The sequence below is a fragment of the Dasypus novemcinctus genome, chromosome 27 (assembly GCF_030445035.2).
Source record: "Dasypus novemcinctus isolate mDasNov1 chromosome 27, mDasNov1.1.hap2, whole genome shotgun sequence".
NCBI lineage: Eukaryota > Metazoa > Chordata > Mammalia > Cingulata > Dasypodidae > Dasypus > Dasypus novemcinctus.
In genome coordinates, this window is record NC_080699.1 from 13,316,399 (window position 1) to 13,336,687 (window position 20,289).

At 38.0% G+C, this 20,289-nt stretch overlaps 1 protein-coding gene across 2 annotated transcripts in view; it reads right to left on the reverse strand.

Moving 5' to 3' along the window:
- CWF19L2 (CWF19 like cell cycle control factor 2) overlaps window positions 1-19,335 on the reverse strand; it is a 138,716-nt gene extending 119,381 nt beyond the window's left edge. For both annotated transcript variants that reach the window (XM_058289437.2, XM_058289438.2), the window contains exons 1-2: window positions 19,137-19,335; window positions 12,145-12,255 (exon numbers count right to left, since the gene is read on the reverse strand). In XM_058289437.2, coding sequence (XP_058145420.1) covers window positions 12,145-12,255; window positions 19,137-19,229 — 204 coding nt within the window. In that variant the 5' untranslated portion in view covers window positions 19,230-19,335. The remainder of the gene's footprint in view (window positions 1-12,144; window positions 12,256-19,136) is intronic.
- Between the last annotated feature and the right edge of the window lie 954 nt (window positions 19,336-20,289).

The following is a 20,289-nucleotide window of genomic DNA, read 5'->3' on the forward strand; positions in this document are numbered from 1 at the left end:
ACAACACTTCACCCATCAAAAACAAAGTATACCTTCTTCTCAAGTGCACATGTATCATATTCCAGAATAGACCATATGTTGGGTCATAAAACACATCTCAATAAATTCAAAAATATTGAAACCATACAATGTATCTTCTCTGACCACAATGCAATAAAGAAGTCAATAACAAGGGGAGAAATGGAAAATTTACAAATATGCGGAAATTAAAAACATACTCTTAAAATGACTAACGGGCCAAAGAAGAAATCACAAGGACCTTAGTAATGGTCTTGAGACGAATGAAAATGAAAACACAACATACCATAACTATGGGATAGAGCAAAGTTAGTGTTGAGAGGAAAATTTATAGCTCAAAATGCTTACATTAAAAAAGCAGAAAGATCCCAAATCAGAGACCTAACCTCGAAACTGGCAGATCTAGAAAAAGAACAAACTAAATCCAAAGCAAACAGTAGAAAAGCTATAACAAAGATTACAGTGGAGACAGAGGAAATAGAGGGGAAAAAAAAAACAACAGAATCAACAAAATCAGAAATTGGTCCTTTGAAAAGCCAGACTAACAAAGGAAAAAAGAGAGAGGATACAAAAAACTAAAATCAGAAATGAAAAGGGGACTATAATTACCAAGCCCACTGAAATAAAAAGGACTATAAGAGAAGATGACGAAGAATGAATTAGATAATCTAGATGAAATGACAAATTCCTAGAAACATACAAACTACCTATACTAACTCAAGAAGAAACAGAAAACTCAACAACCAATAACTAGTAAAGAGATTGGATCAGTAATCAAAAATATGCCGAAACAGAAAAGCCTCAGAATTTTAGTAAGCATTTCAAGAATTAATACCAATCGTGCTCACACTCTCCAAAAAAACTAAAGAGGGAACATTCCCTATTTCATTTTAAGAGGCCACTATCATGCTCATCCCAAAGCCAGATAAAGACACCATAAGAAAAGAAAATTACAGACCAATAATCATCATGAATATAGATGCAAAAATCCTCAACAAAATATTGGCAAATTGAATGCAACAGCACATTAAAATAATTAAATACCATGATCAAGTGGGATTTATCCTAAGTATACAAGGATGGTTCACCATAAGAAAACCAATTAATGTAATAAACCATATTAACCAAACTAAGGGGGAAAAAAAACATATAATCATCTCAACTGATGCAGAAAAGTATTCCACAATCGAGCATCACTTCCTGATAAAAACACAGAAAAAGAGTAACAGAAGGAAACTTTTCTCAACATTATAAAGGACATCTATGGAAAAACTCACACCTAAAATCATATTCAATTGTGAAAGACCAAAAGCTTACCCCCTAAGATTAGGAACAAGCAAGGCAAAGATGCCTGCTATTACTACTCTTATTTTTTTTCACACTTTTTTAAATTAAAGTTAATAGATCACAAAGAACGTTACATTAAGAAACATAAGAGGTTCCCATATAACCCACTCCCCACCCCTCCACCCCATCATTTTTTTTTAATTCTATTTTTTGAAGATATATACATCATAAAAAACGTTACATTAAAAAACATAAGTTCCCATAAACCCCCCACCCTCCCACACCAACAACCTCCTCCATCACTGCGGCACACTCATCACAGTGAACACATTTGGGAGCACTGCTGCACCACATGGATAATAGTACACTTTCCCCCAGTACATTCAGTGGGTTAAGACAGGATATATAAAGTCCAGCATCTGATCCTGCAATATCATTTAGGACAACTCAAAGTCCCAAAAATGCCCCCACATCATATCTCTTTTTCCCTCTCCCTGCCCTCAGCAAATACTGTGGCCCCTTTCTACACCTCAATGCTACAATTTCTTCTATTACTAGTCACAATAGTTTTGTAGTAGACTATCAGTAAGTCTACTCTAATCCATATTTTATTTCTCCAATCTGTGGACCCTGGGGTGGTGATGTCCACTCTACCTCTAGATTAAAAGGGGGCTTAGATTCCACACGGATGATGGATGCAATTCTTCTGCTTGCAGTTGTAGGCACTTTTTTTTTTTTAAGATTTATTTATTTATTTTCTCTCCCCTTCCCCCCCGACCCCGGTGGTCTGTTCTCTGTGTCTATTTGCTGCATCTTCTTCTTTGTCCGCTTCTGTTGCTGTCAGCGGCACGGGAATCTGTGTTTCTTTTTATTGTGTCATCTTGTGTCAGCTCTCCATGTGTGCAGCACCATTCCTGGGCAGGCTGCACTTTCTTTCGCGCTGGGAGGCTCTCCTTACAGGGTGCACTCCTTGCACGTGGGGCTCCCTTACGCAGGGTACACCCCTGTGTGGCACGGCACTCCTTGCATGCATCAGCACTGCACATGGGCCAGCTCCACATGGGTCAAGGAGGCCCAGGGTTTGAACCGTGGACCTCCCATGTGGTAGACGGACGCCCTAACCACTGGGCCAAGTCTGCCACCATGTAGGCACTCTTGATTCCCTGGTTTGGTGGTTGACCATCTTCACCTCCCTGTTAGCTGACCTTGGTAAGTCCTACAAACCAGAGAGTAGGAGTTGCAACTCTGCTGAGGCTCAGGGCCCAGCTGGCACACGGGCAGTCCAGAGATTCAAGTTCCCTGAGTATACACCATCCCTAATGCCAACCACAGGTTCAGCAGAAGTGACAGAAGAGGCATGTGTAGAAAAGTCACATCTGAGTCCAGTTCCATCACACTCAGAAACACAAATTTCAAAGTAGGGCCCTCTGACATGGCACAGAGCCCCAAATCCATCTGCCACGACCATATACCCTGTGGGTCTCCGTAGCCCTCAGGAGAACCAGTATCTTGGGTTGTATTCACTTTGGCTGTTTCTGGGGTCCTCCTGAGGAGTGCGAAGGCATATCCCTCTGATGACCTCCCAACTCTTTTTTGAAGACTCTTAGCCATATAAACTCATTTGACTTTGCCATTTCCCCCTTTTATTCAAGGTCAAAAAGCAGTTTTTAACACATGATCCTAAATGTGGGCTGAGATATTCTGCTGGTCTGAATTGACCCTTTTATTCAAGGTCTTTTTCTATTTACATCACCAGCTGGTGCTTGCTAGTAATCGCTCGGCACCAGGGAGGCTCATCCCTAGGAGTCATGTCCCATGGTGGGGGAAATGTAATGCATTTACATGCTGAGTTTGACTTAGAGAGTGGCCACATATGGGCCACATATGAGCAACATGGAGGTTCTCAGGAGGTAACTCTTAGGCACCCTGCAGCTCTAGGCCTAGTTCATATTTCAGGCACATTGACTCATAAGCATAATCATCTGTTATCAAAGGCTCATTATTGGACCATCCATCCTTGTTGATCTTTGCCGTTGCACTTGGGGAATTATTGCTATTCCATTGGGGAATGTGACAGAGTTCCTGTGGGTAGGAACTCAGCACTGCCTCAGTTGACATTTGTATAACTGTAACTACTATGAAAATACCCAACATATATAACAACATTTTTATGTCCCCTATATACATGCCCTGGAGAACTCCTTCCCACCCATGTACTCACCATCAATAACACCCCACACCAGTATTCCTCCCCTGCCATAGCCAAACCTCTCTGTGGTCCAAAACTTCTTCAACAATGAAGCCTAATATATTGCCAAATCCAATTACTAGGAAATTGAAACACAGTAGTGATAGGTTTAAAGTTTAGAAATAAAATACATACTAATTTAGAAATACTAAAATAAAGTAAAAATAAATTGGTGTATTTAAAAAATGAAAAATATTATAAAGCTTTGTTTTTAATGTTTTGCCTTTCATTACTATATAGGTGTTGCCCTGTATGTACAGTGGCAAGGCACTTTCTTTCATTTCTTCCTCAGGGTCTACATCCTTTCTTTCTTTTTTTTTTTTTCTCCTAATTTTTAATTTTGTCTTCAAAAAAGTTTTAGATCACATTAATTCACATATACAATATAGGGGACTCCCATATATTCCACATCAAACCCTTTTCCCCTTTCCCCAGCAATGATCTTTTTACATGTTCATGTTATATCTGCTGCAGCTCATGTATAGATTTTGAAACATAGCTATCAAACATGGTTCCACTTTGGCTTACATTATGATTTATATTTTAGACTGTACACATTTTTAAATTTTTAGTTTCCTTATGTTTTACATTATGGTTTACATTTTAGCTTATAGACTTTTATACACTTTTGGTGTTATCACTACTGTTATTTGACATTCTACTGGAAGTTCTAGCCAGAGCAACTAGGCAAGAAAGAGAAATAAAAGATATCCAAATTGGAAATGAATAATTAAAACTTTCCCTATTTGCAGATGATGTGATTCTATATACAGAAAATTCAGAAAAATCCACAACAAAGCTACTAGATCTACAAACACATTCAGGAAAGTAGCAGGGTAGTATAAGATCAACAAGAAAAAATTAGTGTTCTTTCTATATACTAGCAATGAATAATCTGAAGAAGAATCGAGAGAAAAATTTCATTTACAACAGCAACTAAAGGCATCAAATATCTAGGAATAAATCTAACCAAGGATGTAAAGGACTTGTACACAGAAAATTAGAAACTACACCTAAAAGAAATCAAAGATCTAATTAAATGGAAGGACATTCCAAGTTCACCAATTGGACAACTAAATTGGTTAAGATATTAATTCTACCCAAAGCCATTTACAGATTCAATTCAATCCCAATCAAAATTCTAAAAGCCTTCTTTGCAAAAACGGAAAAGTCAATTATTAAATTTATATGGAAGGGTAAGGGGCCCTGAGTAACCAAAACCATCTTGGAAAAAAAACAGAGTTGGAGGACTCATACTTTCTGATCTTAAGACTTACCATATTAACAGTAACTAGCCATGTACATCAAACCTTATTTCCCACTAAAACAAAAACAAAAGCATAACAATCCTGTAGTGTACCAAGTGTAAATTCCAATACATATTTAATTTAAAATATTCTATAATTGTCTATCGCCTTTTACGTTGTGTTATGACAGATTTGGCTATATTTTTAGTCAACTGAGATATACTTTAAAAGTTTGTTTTTAGAAAGATAATCCAAAGGAAAAATGTTTATACTCTTGAATATATTAGCCTCAGCCTATATAAACATGACTTCCTTAAAGTATACACATTTTATCAGAAACAGAACTGATAGATATTTTCACCTGTTGGCTGCATAATTTATTTTGTTTCATGGTCTTCAGGGACTGCCCTTACCCTTCTGGATCTTTTTTAAATACTATTTTAGTACTAAAGTATACTAATGGATATTTCTATTTGTTTAAGTATATTATTTTTCTGGCATACAGTACAATTTCAGGAATCTGACAGATATTAAGAACTTAAGATTGATCTCAGAGATGTAACAATGTAATACTCATAATTTTGTCCATGGAGCCCTAGCAGAATTATGTGCTGCACATCTGCTAAATTTTCCTCTTATAACTGATAGGTTAATGAAAAATATTTTAGAGCTTTTAATTTTAAAAAACTGTTTTTCATATTCACTCAGCAGTAAAAGACAGATCCTCTCATATATATCAAGATCAGGTATTTCTTAAGAGTCTCAGAAACAGTTACTTCCTTATGGTCCCCTCTTTGTCACAGTTATTGGTCCTCATTTTCATATTCACTATATGTTTTGGTAAATTTTAGCACCCTAGCCATTTAGAGCTAAAAAAATAAAAATATATTGTAGGAAGGGGAAATTGAGCAGTAATGATTAGCTTTTAAATTTGGGGGAAAAGCACCAGCTGATTAGGTAGAAACATCTGATGGCAAGCAATACATGAGTTAACACATAGAGGGCTTAGAAAACTGTGTGGTACAAGTAAGTGCACAATACTTTTTAGATGCTTAATAAGGTGATGTGAACCAAGAGGAAAAACAAGATGATAACAGGGGTAAAAAATAAATAAATAAATAAATAAAAGAATTAAGGCAGGCAAGCGGACTTAGCCCAATGGATAGGGCTTCCACCTACCACATGGGAGGCCCAAGGTTCAAAGCCAGGACCTCCTTGACCCATGTGGAGCTGGCCCATGCGCAGTGCTGAGGCGCGAAGGAGTGCCATGCCATGCAAAGGTGTCTCCTCCGTGCAAGGAGTGTGCCCCATAAGGAGATCCACCCAGCACGAAAGAAAGTCCAGTCTGCCCAGGAGTGGCGCCACACACACGGAGAGCTGATGCAGCAAGATGACACAACAAAAAGAGACACATATTCCCATGCCGCTGAAAAGAATAGAAGCGGACACAAAAGAACACACAGTGAATGGACACAGAGAGCAGACAACTGGGGTGGGACGAGGAAAGGGAAAGAAATAAACACAAAAATAAATAAATCTTTTAAAAAAAAAGAATTAAGGCATGGAAATTTATAGTAAGTGATATTGTACAAAAGACCTTAAGATGACTGTAGTATAGTGCAGGGGAAAGTGTGATGGAAAATGGATTTTTCAAATCTTGCATTTTAAAATAATGACTCCAAATCTATCATGTTTTTGAGTGCCTTCATATGCCATTATGCCATGCATTGTTATCTAATCCTCTATTTAGTAGATGCTATTGTCTCATTTTATTTTTTTTTAATGCAGGTTGTAGCTGGTTTTTTAAAATATCTCTCCCCTCCTCCCCCCCAGTTGTCTGCTCTCTGTGTCCACTCGCCACATGCTCTTCCATGACCACTTATATCCTTATCAGTGGCACCAGGAATCTGTGTCTCCTTTGGTTGCGTCATCTCTCCATGTGAGCAGCATCATTCTTGGGCAGGCTGCACTTTCTTTCACGCTGGGCGACTCTCCTTACAGGGCACACTCCTTGCGCGTGGGGCTCCCCTATGCAGGGGACAACCCTACCTGGCACGGCACTCCTTGCACGCATCAGCACTGTGCATGGGCCAGCTCCACAAGGGTTAAGGAGGCCTGCGGTTTAAACCGCAGACCTCCCATGTGGTAGGCGGATGCCCTATCCACTGGGCCAAGTCCGCTTCCTATTGTCTCATTTTATAGATGAGGAAAGGCTCAGAGAAATTCAGAAACTTGCCTGATTTAAGCCTTAGTGTAACAGAGCTGACATTTTTTAGTTCTTCTGAAGCCATGGAAAGACATCCTCTTTCCATGGATGTCTACTGCTACCTCATTAACTAACACTTCTGTAGAATTCAGCTCTATTTTTTCCATGTAGTAAGTTTATTTACAACCATATCCAATATGCCATATAAGTTTATCAGCGTTTGATCCATATTTCAGCATTGAGCTTCTGAAAATGCTCCTCTTTGTAGCTGTTTCCTAGATGAACTAAAATATCCTTATTTCTTAAGCAGTTGGTGTCTTACTATAAAGAAAGGTGCAGTAAATCTGGATCCAAAGTACAAAGTCATCATAATTAGTAACCGCCACTTATTTTCCACTGGAAAGGGCAAATTCGTCCCTGAACACTCCTCACAGTGGCTCCTACGGATGACAGAGGTCGTGAACCTTTGGATGCTCTGCTGCAACATGGCGCTGTTGGAGGCGCTGCAAAAAGCACAGAGACCAAGGGCAGAAGAAATGGCAACACCAACTCCTTCTGCTTTCACAACCTTGTCTGTGGTGTGCAAGGACCAAAGGGAAGACGGGAAATGAAACTCAGTTCTTTAAAGAAGTTTACAGAGACATGTTTTCCCTATGAAACTATGTTAAGAATTTGGGTGACTAATCCTCCTCCAAATAAGTACCCTTACTAGTTATTCCTCCTTGTAAAGCAACTTTTGTCACTTGACTATAATAAGGTACCAGATTCAGTGTGGCACATACTATCAATCAGCTGTGGCATTTTCATTGTTTAAATGATAGCTTTTAACTGAAGAACAAGATATGAACCCCAGTTTTTGTCTGTGCCTTCCACTCACCCAGATCCTTAAAACTTATCTATGGTATATAATATACATGCTTAGAACAAGCAGATGATTTTTCTTAGTTACATTTAGGATTTAAAATTGAAAGTTCTTTTCCTGCTTTAGCCCAGCTTTAAGTGAAGCTGAACAATTCTAGGTAATTTGAAACATGCTGGGGATAAGCACACTTTAAAAGATGGTTTCTAGCCTTGAATTTTACAATACTGGGTACTGAAATTTGAAGTACCCTGGTTTATTAGTCAGCCAAAGGGGTGCTGATGCAAAGTACCAGAAATCTGTTGCTTTTATAAAGGGTATTTATTTGGGGTAAAAGCTTACAGTTATAAGGCCCTAAAGAGTTCATCTCAAGGTACCATAAGACGTACTTCCTCACCAAACTCTGTTGCCACATGCAACATGGTAGACAATGTCTCTCTCTCTCTCAAGGCTCCGTGGTCCCAACTCCTTCCGATCTCATCTGTAGGCTGGAGGGCTCGTTTCTTTCCAGGCTCATTTCTTTCCAGGCTCAACTGCTCTGGTCTCTTCACAAGGTCAGCTGGAAACTATCAGGCAAATGGCTCATCCCTCTTCCCAGGGCCACAGGCTCCTCTTCCATGTCTATGGAGCTCCCTTCCTCTTTTCTCATGTATCTGCTTATGTGTTCTTGAGTGAACGTCCACTTATATAGCCCACCAAGGGGTCGAGAACTCAAACTGAGTTGCCCTAATGACATGGTCAAATCAAAGCCCTAATTTTAACACAATTTAATCAAAGGCATCTCAGCTGCATCTAAGACAATCAAAGGGTACCACACCAAGAGGAACAGACCAGTTTACAAATAAATTCAGTATCTCTTTTGGAATTCATAAAATATTTCAAACTGCCATACCTGACTAGTGAGGAACAAAATTTTGGGTTGAGGAGAGGGAAAGTTGAGGCCATTATGAAATGGGAAATAAGAGCATTTTTAAACAATTTTTTGTAAACATAAAAGAACAATTTATTCTGCCTGCTGTTTGTAAGAGCTCTCTCAGAAGATCTTTTATAAAGACCAATTTTTTCTTCCATGTACTCCAAATTTCAGTACCCAATATCATAAAATTTAAGGCTAGTGTAAATGTCCTAAGACATGTAGGTAAACTTTAAAAACTGTTTTGTCTGTGTATTTAGAAAACACACAAAAATCTTTATCAAACCTAAAAATATAAACCTGTGCACACTAAAAAGATAATAAATTGAAAAAAAAACCTTATTACAAAGTCATAATAATCCTAACATATCACTGTACTGGCACTATCTGTAAGACATAATATAGACCAATGGAATCAAATTGAGAGTTCACACTTATGGCCAAATGATTTTTGACAAGGCTGCCAAGCTCACTCAATTGGGAAAGAACAGTCTCTTAAGAAATGGTGCTCAAGAACTGGATAACCATTTGCAAAAGAATGAAGGGGGATCCCCTACCTCAAACCACATATAAAAATCAACTCAAAATGGATCAAATAACTAAATGTGAGAACCAGAATCATAAAACTCCTAAGAAGGAAACATTGGGAAGCACCTTCAGGACTTTGTGTTAGGCCCTGGTTTCTTAAGCTTTACATCCAAAGCACACACAAAGAAAGAAAAAATAAATAACTGGGACCTCATCAAAATTAAAAAGCTTTGTGAATCAATGGACTTTATCAAGAAAGTAAAAGACAACCTAAACAAAAAAAAAAAAATATTTGGAAGCCACATATTAGATAAGGGTTTAATATCTAGAATATATAAAGAAATTCCACAACTCAACAACAAAAAACGTACAACCCAATTAAAAAATGGGCAAAAGGCTTGAATACATCTCTCTCCAAAGAAGATATACAAATGGCCAATAAGCATATGAAAAGATGATGAACATCATTACACACTAAGGAAAGGTAAATGAAAACTACAAGATACAATTTCACATTCACTAGAATACTTGTATTAAAAATACAGATTTGTTGGCTTCATTTTTATAAGAAATATTGGATCATAGAAGGGTTACAACTGTGAGCAGAGGATTACTGATGTAGCAGTGATGGAGGATGCATGAGAGAGGTTCACCTGTGGCATACCTATAAGGCATATAAATGTGCTCAAGAGTTCATGGGGGGGAAACGGACTTTGGCCCAGTGGTTAGGGCGTCCGTCTACCATATGGGAGGTCGGCGGTTCAAACCCCGGCCTCCTTGAACCGTGTGGAGCTGGCCATGCGCAGTGCTGATGAGCACAAGGAGTGCCGTGCCACGCAAGGGTGTCCCCCGCGTGGGGGAGCCCCACGCGCAAGGAGTGCGCCCGTGAGGAGAGCCGCCCAGCGCGAAAAGAAAGAGCAGCCTGCCCAGGAATGGCGCCGCCCACACTTCCTGTGCCGCTGACAACAACAGAAGCGGACAAAGAAACAAGACGCAGCAAACAGACACCAAGAACAGACAAACGGGGGGGGGAGGGGGGGGGGAGGAATTAAATAAATAATAAATAAATCTTTAAAAAAAAAAAAAAAAAAGAGTTCATGGGGTATTGTCACAGTGGGTGGATTCACACAATAACCAAAGAATACTGAATTCCCATCCTGGAGAGCTCTGCAACATTCTCTAATGGAAGAGCCAAGAATCCCCCAAGTACAGGAGCAGTGACTAGTGAGGATGGTCTATTGACAGGCCTTTGATATTGATGACTACACTTATGAACCTTTCCTCTGAAATTGAAACTTAGCTTAGTATTATAGGTTGCCTAAGCATGTACGTCCTGGAAGCCTCCTTATTGCTCAAATGTAGCCTCTCTCTACAGATGTATCTCAAGTGATTTTGAGTACCTGTTTCCCATGTACAAGGTCCCAAGTTAGGTACTAAATACCTCCTAAAAACAAAACAAATAAACAAAAAAACTCTCACTGGGGAGCAGATGTTGCTGAGTGGCTGAGCGCCTACTTCCCATGTACAAGGTTCTGGGTTCAATCCCCAGTAACTCCTAAAAACAATACCTATATATATAAGATATATTAAAATATATAAATATAGAATAGCATTGGAGAGATTCAGAGAAATAGAAACACTCATTCACTGCTGATAGGAATACAAAATGATGCAGTTGCTATGAAAACTAGTTTGGCTATTCCTCAGAAAGTAAATTATAGAATTATCATATGACCAAGGAACCTCACTTCTAGGTATATAGCCCAAAGAACTGAAAGCAGGAATTGGAACAGATATTTGCACAGTGATGTTTACAGCAGCTGTATACACTATTGTCAAAAGATGGGCTCAATCCAACTGTCCATCAACTGATGAATGAAACAAAATGTGAAATATACATACAATGGAATATTATTCAGCTTTAAAAAGGAATGACGTTCTGATACATGCAACAACATGGATGAACCCTGAAGACATCATGTTGAATAAAATAAGACACAAAAGGACAAATAATGCCATTATCACACGGATATGAAAACAATTAGACTAAGCAAATTCATAAGAGTCAGAAACTAGAATTTAGTTTACGAGGGGCAAGGGGAAGGGGAGGGAGTAGGAAGTAATGCTACAGTCATACAGAGTTTCTATTTGAGGTAATGGAAGAATTTTGGTAATGGATGGTGGTGATGGTAGCACAATATTGGGAACGTAATTAACAGCACGGAATTATATATTTGAATGTGGTTAAAAGGGGAAACTTAAGGTTTTATATTGTTACTAGAATAAAAATTAAAACGAAAACAAAAAAATCTACAGGACTGTACAACAAAGTGCACTCTAATTAAATCAGGAACTATAGTTAATAGCACAACTATATAAAAGTGTTATCAGTTGTAACAAATGTACTACACTAATGCATACTGTTAATAACAGGGTAGTATATGAGGATTCTATATTCTTTGCCTGATTTTTCTGTAAATCTACAACTTCTCTAATTAAAAAAAAATGTGGGAAGAGAAGGGTTGAGAAACAAAGAACAAGACACAATCCTTAAAATGCATGTTGTTTTAGATCCATAAGATTGTTATAAGTGAACACGGAATCTGAAGGTGAGCTCTCTACCAGCCTCCTCAAGTAGCAAAATCTTCCCAATGTTATAACATCCAAAAAATCATATTAATTCTGCCAGAGAGAAAAGATTATTCAGTAATACGAACTATGTGATATTCATTCTGAAACTTATGAAAATATTCTATAAAGTTGCTCTTCCACTATTAATCTGAATAAGTTCAAAAAAGACAGATATGCCTACATCAGGTAAACATGTTAGTAATTCACCTGTGAGAACTGTTCAATTCGCTCGTTCACATCAGGCAGCATCCATGTATCTTCACCTCGAAGTCGCTTAAGTTCTTTACCCCTTTCTTCCTTTTCAAAATCGGCTTTTGCCTATAAAATTGAAAAACAAAAATGAACAATGATCTAACTACTTTTCACAAAAAAGAAAGCAAAAACCCTTCCTACTTTCATATCATTCTCATGAAGGAATTGCCTGTTCCTTGCCAGGAGAAATTTGCTTTTAGCAAACTATAGGAGAGATTTAAAAAAAAAAAAAACAACACATTTCTCCTTCCACATTACGACTCTCCAGTGAATTGAGCCACCAAACACGGACAGATTCTTGGAACCTATTCTATACCATCCTTTTTCTCTCCGAACTTACTTCCTCAACTGTACCTTGAATCCTTTTACCTTTCACCATTCTTAGTGATACTGCCTTTGACTTTTGTTAACAGATAGGCAACCGATATCCATGCCTTCAATCTCCAACACCCATACCTCCCTACCACCCTCAAAAAAAAAAAAAAGGATGATATTTAGAATCATCTTTCTAAAAACCAAGGGAAGCCAGTGGTGGACTGCCGGCTTCCCACATATGAGGACCCTGGTTCAATCCCCAGTCCCGGAACCTAAAAATCAAATGCTAACTGTTATTCATCCTTCAACAAATCAACTAAAGGAAATTTTTCCTAGTTGCTCCTATCCTCTCTTTATCTCCTTCAAACCCTAAAGTTAGATTTGATGCTTCTCAAACTCTATGCATACGTCTACTACAAAATTTATTATAGCTAAATTCTAATTTATTGTTTTCTTGCCTTTTTTGAAATGGGTACATCTCTTATCTCTATATCCCCAAGAAGCTTTCAGAGTAGTTCAATGAATGTTTGCCGAAATAAAAATTGAATGAAATAAAATACCCAGCAGACTATTTATAATCACAGCATTATTTATAGTAGTGAGAAAACAGAAACAATCTATTGGTTAACTACAGAAGAAGGAAATACAAAATACGGGATATCCATGAGATGAAATAGTATGAAGCCATAGAAAACTGGCTTTCAGAAGCTATTTAATGACAGGCCCAGTTGCTGCAGAGTACCGCCAGCCCGCAAGTGCCACAGACAGCTGACTCAGCAAGGTGATGCAACAAAAAAGGGAGACAAGCAAAAACACAGAAGAGTGTGCAGCAAATAGACAGAGAGAGCAGACAGCAAGCAAAAAGCCACAAAGGGGGGATAAATAAAAAATAATAATAATAGACATGCAATTTCAAAGAAAATGCTGTTTTCAAAGTATATGTGCACACACATACATATGCATACACACACACAACCCTAGCTGTTGCCTCTCTGGCTCTCAGCTGTCTCATCAATGAAATGGCAAGACTGGACGAAGTGATCTCTACTGGTTGGTGACCATATATGACCAAGTTTGCCCACTCAGTCTTTGTTTATGACTTCTTCCCTGAATAATTGTTACTAGCACCCCTCTTTCACTCTCAAAAATTCAGATGACAAATTATGTGGTTATCCAACTTTAAAATATAATATGATAAATTCTATGGGAAAAAAGAATTATAATATTATTTCCTTTAACTACAGAACTGGATATAAGGAAGACAGATTCAAAAGGGAGATTCTGAAGTATCAAAGTCAGAGGAATGAAGGCATATTCAACTACAAAAATCACCTCACTAAAAGTCTCGTATTTCCATTCTTGCATCAATTGGTACAAACACTTCATGAATGATTAATGAATGAGATCATCTATATACATTTTCACCAAGTAGAAGTTTTAAAAAGTGAAATAACTAACACATATGATTCATTTATCCTTAAAGAAGTTTTAATGGCCCTAAAACGTATATATACACACCTGAGATGTGCAGGGAAACAGCTCTGCCTTGACATCTAAACAACATTACATTTACTCACATGGTACATGAAGGGAAGGCTTAACCTCAGCGGATCTAAATCCTAGCTGAATGCTCTGATCGTCCTGTGACAAGAAACAATGGAGACCTGACAAGAACTGCTACTAGGTAATTTCTCACTTGCCGCCCTATTTTCCTGGTAGGTGTCATGAGACAGTTTCTAATGACCTCCCAGCTCTCTGATGAAGTATGAGGCTCTGCCTCGTCCTCTTTATAGAACACGTGCAGGCTATAAAACTACTTAGCTGCAATATCTGCTCCTCAGCAACAGAGTGTCCCACCTTCCATGTGCAGTCACCTGGGCCCTTGTTTCAATGCCATCATATAGGACAAGGAACACAGAGAGCTGGCACTTTAACTCGTCTTTCTTTTACTGTCAATATAAATAATAAGTTGTCTGAATCTAACAATGGTTCATTGTTTCTTTCCCAGCCAAATCTGTCAGCCTTGTCTCAATCATATGTTAAAACTTGTAATGGCCGTGGCCATAAGCAGACTAAGCAGACTGAAGAAACACTACTCTTTCGCCTTCATCATATTAATAAAACCCTCCTGGGTCTTCCTTCTAAAGCGCTTTAAAGGAATTAATCAGTCATACGGCATTTATTACAAAAGGTAAGGCTTCATTTGGAAGCCATAAAAAATGCATCTCTTTAACACTCATTTTTTAAAAGGAGTTTCAAAACTTCTCCAATGAGTATTGCAAGATTGATTTTTTTTTAAAAAAGGCATCCTTAGTTCAGACACTGGCAACTGACTGAAGAGAAAAACAGAAAAGAAAAACTACATAAACATTCATAAGAAAGAGATCTCAGTCACAAAATATTCAGAGTAGAGGGAAATGTGAAATAATGAACCAAGATGGGAATAATTTTTGTTTGTTTTCTTATGGGGGAATTATTGGAGAATAAGTAAATAATTAAAATACCCAGGAAAAGAGAGCTAAGCAATCACGAGCCTAATATCAGGCCCCAAGAGTGATATTAGTGTTATCTTAAAATAATACTGAGTGAAGTAGAGGTGGCACAATCACTTATGTGCCCAAATACCACATGGGAAGTCCCAGGTTCAGGTCCCAGTGCCTCCTAAAGAAGACAAGCAGATGCCACACCCGCCATAATGAGCTAGATACTGCACCCCAACTCGGTGAGCAGACGCCTCAACGAGCAGACGCCTAAACAAGCTGATGCCACAGGCCAGCAGAGGCCGCAGCCTGTGGGAAGCAGATTTGCTGAGGCCATTGGGCACTCACCTCCTATGTGGGATGTCCCAGTTCAGTTCCCCGTGCCTCATAGAGAAGGCAAGCAAACAATGAGCATAGAAAATTTAAAAATAAATAAATCTTTAAAAAATAATATTGCAAAGTTTGATAGCATACAATGACATCAAAAGTATGAAAAAATACTTTATACACTGATGATGACCAAGTAAACTGGTACAACCTCTATGGCGGGCAACCTTGTCATACCTATCAAAATTATAAAAGCACATATCCACTTCTAGGAATGTATTCAACAGATAAATGCACATATGTACAAATGATAGTATGTGTGAATGACCATATATGAAGTTTTCATTGCAGCAGTGTAATAGTGAAAGATTATCCAACATACATACTCACATGTGCAAATGATATCACAGGATTTACTACGGATGAAGGGAATCAAAGTCTTCTTTGAAATACAGAAAGATTGGAAATACATAAATGTAATTGAGACTGATTAAATAAATTATGACACATCAATAGAGAGGAATATTATGTAGCTGTTGAAAAGAATGAAGCTCTGTATCTTTATAGTAATATATACTGAGGGAGATCGACCATCAAAATACATTGTTAGGAGAAATACCAAAATTCAAAGAAACGTGTAAAGTATGCTATATTTTATGTTAAAAAGTGGGGAGAGGAGTAGACAACTGTATAAACACATTTGCTTGTATATACATAAAATATTCCTGGAAGGATCGGTAAGCAAATGATAAAACCTTTTACATTCAGAGAAGGGAAATGGATGGCTGAGATCAGAAAAAAGAGACTTTCACATTGTAACCCCTTTTGTAACTTTTGAATTTTTAACTATATGAATCTATTAACTACTCAAAAACATATACATATATTGTAAACAATGGGCTACAATAGTAAAATTATAAAATGTTCTTTCATGAATTGTAACAAATGCACCACACTAGCAAGGTATTAATAAGAGGGTGGTATATGGAAACTCTGCATTTAATGCATGATTTTTCTGTAAATCTATAACTTCTCTAATAAAATATATGATAAAATGTAAATATTTAAAGTATAGCACTTTTTATTCCAAATATTCAAAAACATATTAACCATACAAAATGGCACAGACAAGGAAATCTTCTATACTCTTAATTATCAAAGCATAATTTCATAAAGTTAAAAACACAATTCTCACAATAATACAGGTGAGCATATTATCTCATTGGGAGAATAGGAAAGATAACAAAGCTAGTTCAAAAAAAAATATATATAAGGAACATGTCTATAAATAATCAATGGGAAGAAAGATTGGTGGAATATGATTGCTAAGTTAGATTCAAAACTGGTTAATGTCTAATAGGGCAAAGGAACAGTAACCTTTAGGGATATATTCTCTACCTCTCTACCAATCGGCAATTAATACATTTTCCTTGTTTTCTAAAAGTTAATATCTAAGTTTAGAGTCTCCACTATAATCAACAGTAAATAATAAGTCAAAGTTACATTTCCCTAATTAGATGACTAGAAAGCAATCATAGACAATTCTCTAGTTTGATATTAAAGGGACACAGTCATATTTTTGCCTTATTTCCAAGTTTTGAATATTCTTTCTTAATGCATCAGAGGATAAACTAGAAGTTTTCTTCTTCCAGCTTTTGTGAGTCAGAGCCATTTTATTCCACACCAATAAAAGTAAGGTAGCTCAAACAGTCCCCTCAAATGAAAATGCATTACAATAAGAAAACACTTAATAAATTTCTAACATGAATGCTAATGTTGTAAACAAATATAAGTTCTCAAGGGAATCTTAGTTTCTACACAAATAAATGATCTTCGGAGTTCTAATTCAACAATCTAATCCAATTGGTTGCTGTCCTTTACCAAGAGTCCTATTAGAACTGTTTTGTTACCTTTCATCCTCCCACAAATTAATCTTTCTTCCTTACTCAACAGTTATATTAAACAAGCTGCCCCCAAATCTCAAAAACAGCAATTTAAATATCAATGTTTAAACTCTTTCAAAAAACACTAAATGAAAGAAAATAAAGCTGACTTTGCAGATAGGTCTTTTAAAGAGAGAAGGATTTAAAAGAATGCTTACAACACCTACTCTCTAGTTCACTGGACTCACCCAGGACAACTAACAGGGAGATGATGACGGACAATGCCCATGCCAAGGAACAGAGTTTCTGCAACGGCAAGCAAGACAGTTCCATCCATCTGCCCCATGGGATCTAAGCTCCCTCTCAATTAGAAGTAGAGTGGGCATCACCACCCCAAAATCCTCAAGATTGAGGAATGAACAATGGACTAAAGTAGACTTATTATTATTCTACTATAGACTTATTACTATTCTAGTAATGGAAGAACTATTATCATTCACATATAGGCAGTGGCCACCAGACGTTCTGAGGAATGGGAGAGGGAAGAATAGGTGTAATCTGGGGGCATTTTCAGGACACTGGAATTGTTCTGCATGACACTGTAGTGATGGACACAGACCATATTATATTTTTGTCATAACCTACAAAATGCTTCAATATATATTCACCAGTTGTAACAAATGTACCACACTAAGGAGGGATGTTGTTGATATCGGGAAAATGTCAGAGGAGGAGAAAGTGGGGCATATGGGAATCCCTTATGTTCTTTAGGTAACATTTACATAATCAAAAACTTATTTAAAATTTTTTTAATTTTTTAAATAAAATAAAGGAATGCTTACAAACCTTACTCCCTCTAAAACATTACTTGAAATACCAAAGAAAAGGATGAATATTTATTATACTTCTGTATTGCACGTGCTGAAATCTGGGAACAATACCAACCTCTCCTGTCCAAGACTAATAGCCTACTCTAACCCTGTAAGTTATGGCTGCAATACCTGTATTCATATATTCTTTGTTTCACTTTTAAGTGTGTTATGGCAAATGTACAGGGTTTTTTGTTGTTAATAATTTGTTTTTTGCTGTTGTTAAAAATTTGCTAGAATTTGCTAAAACAGAAAAACAACAAAACCCTCTAGAGCTTGTACTACAACAAATGAAACTTAATTTTTTTAAAATTATGGCTGCAGTCATTATTACCCCTGCTCCTTCTCATTTAAACGTTTAAAACTCTCCCATCTTAAAACCCTCACTTGTACCCATGTAACTCTCCAACTACAACTTTTCCCCTTTATTGCCAACTTCTCATATCTTGAATAGCTTGCCAGATAACATAACACTTCCTCCATTCTTTTTACGTTACTTCTACGCAATAAATCTTAATGAGATATACAATGTTTCTCAACGTTTTTCGAGGGGCTAAATGTTCTAGGTCTCGGGTCAACCCTTGTTTAGATCAGTAAGGGCTTACAATAAGCCTGGAATTTATACCAACAGTAAGAGAATAGGTTGAAGCAATTAAAAAAAAGTTACTCCAAAGCGCTTTGCATATGCTCCTCAAAAGGAAAAATTTTCATTTCTTATACAAGAGGAGCGAGGACTAAGGCTGGGAAGTCCGGTAGGGGAAGCGTTGCAAGCGGCGGAGTTCCTTCAAACTGGGTAGCCTAGGTGATAGAAAAGTCAAGAAGGGGTGGTTTTAAAAGGCAAGGAAACTCAGAAGAAGAAAAGCAGATCCTCCGGAAAAAGACTGAGCAACTGGACCGCCAGAGCATCCAGTATGCGAGAGATACCCAAGAGTCTGGGAACCACCAAAGTAAACACCACCCAAATAAGGTGTAGTACTGAGGCAGAGGATGAGGGTGTCGAAGGCCTAGCTCTCGGAAACCCTCCACTCTTAAACTCAAAATAACTTCAAGACACCCAAAACGGAGGTAGGTACCTGGCGCAACACTTCGGCCCTGGCTATCCGAGTCTGTTCTTTACGCTCTTCAATACTCCGCTCACTTTCGAATCGACCACTGGCAGCCGCCATACTTGTTGTGGTCGTAAAGCTAAGAAGCCGTCAGAAAAATCCCAGTTTACGACGGTCGTAACTTAATAAACAAACCGGAGCTCCGGCGACGGGAAGGAAGGGCTCTGCTCCACTTACAGAGCATGCGCAGATCTGAGCGTCACTGAAGGTTCCGGTGATTCATTCACCTCCAGGGTTTAGAGATTTGATGACGGCGGAAGGCTCATTCTCTTAAATATATTAGGTTCGCCTTGAGCAGAATTGATGTCAATATACGTTTGTTATACGCTTTGCACTGTACTAACAGCTTTCTTCTCTATTTCCTCTTGAATTATCCAGAGTGTGACAGACAATCCTGCAGGTTAAGTCAGTGCTTCTCACAGTTTTCCACCAAAGTACCCTTCTCCCCAGAGGAGGTTCACTGTGCTGGAGAAAAGATTTTAGTGGCTGACTAGCCTATCAAAGAAAAGACTGCACCCGACAGTGCGAAATAGGCACGGATGCCTTTATTTATCGCCATCACGGTAGGAGAAAGAGAGTAGAACTCAACTCTCAGGAAGCAGGGGGTCGATTGAGTTTTATAGTCAGGGCAAGGGCAGTGAGAAAGTACCAGTAAGCCCTCCGGTGAAAGAAGGGAAGGGAAGGAGGAGGAGGTCATTAACTTGAACCTCCTTAGCTACTGTCGGAAGTCGTCTTCCCCGGCCACCGCCTTTTTCCCCTGCAGTCTGAATTGTTTTTCTCTGCAGTTCCACATCTGCAAGACTAAAGTCAAGGCAGTTGGAGCAAGGGAGGGAGCCCGTGTGGGACGGGAGGAGCAAGGCCAGTAGCTTGGTCAAGAGAAAGAAAAAGAGTCTTGGTCGAGTCATGGCTGCACAGATTGTAACATTTTCTCTATATGGATACCCAAAAGTCGCCACACCATTTGTTGATTTGTTTCATTATTACCACGCTGATTTGAAACTGTGCTTTTATCAGATACTAAATTCCCATGTGTATATGGGGCTTTTCTGGAGTCTGTCCAGTTGATCCTATTCATGGAGCCATAGCACCCTATTTTATTAATAATTACTAGAGTTTATAA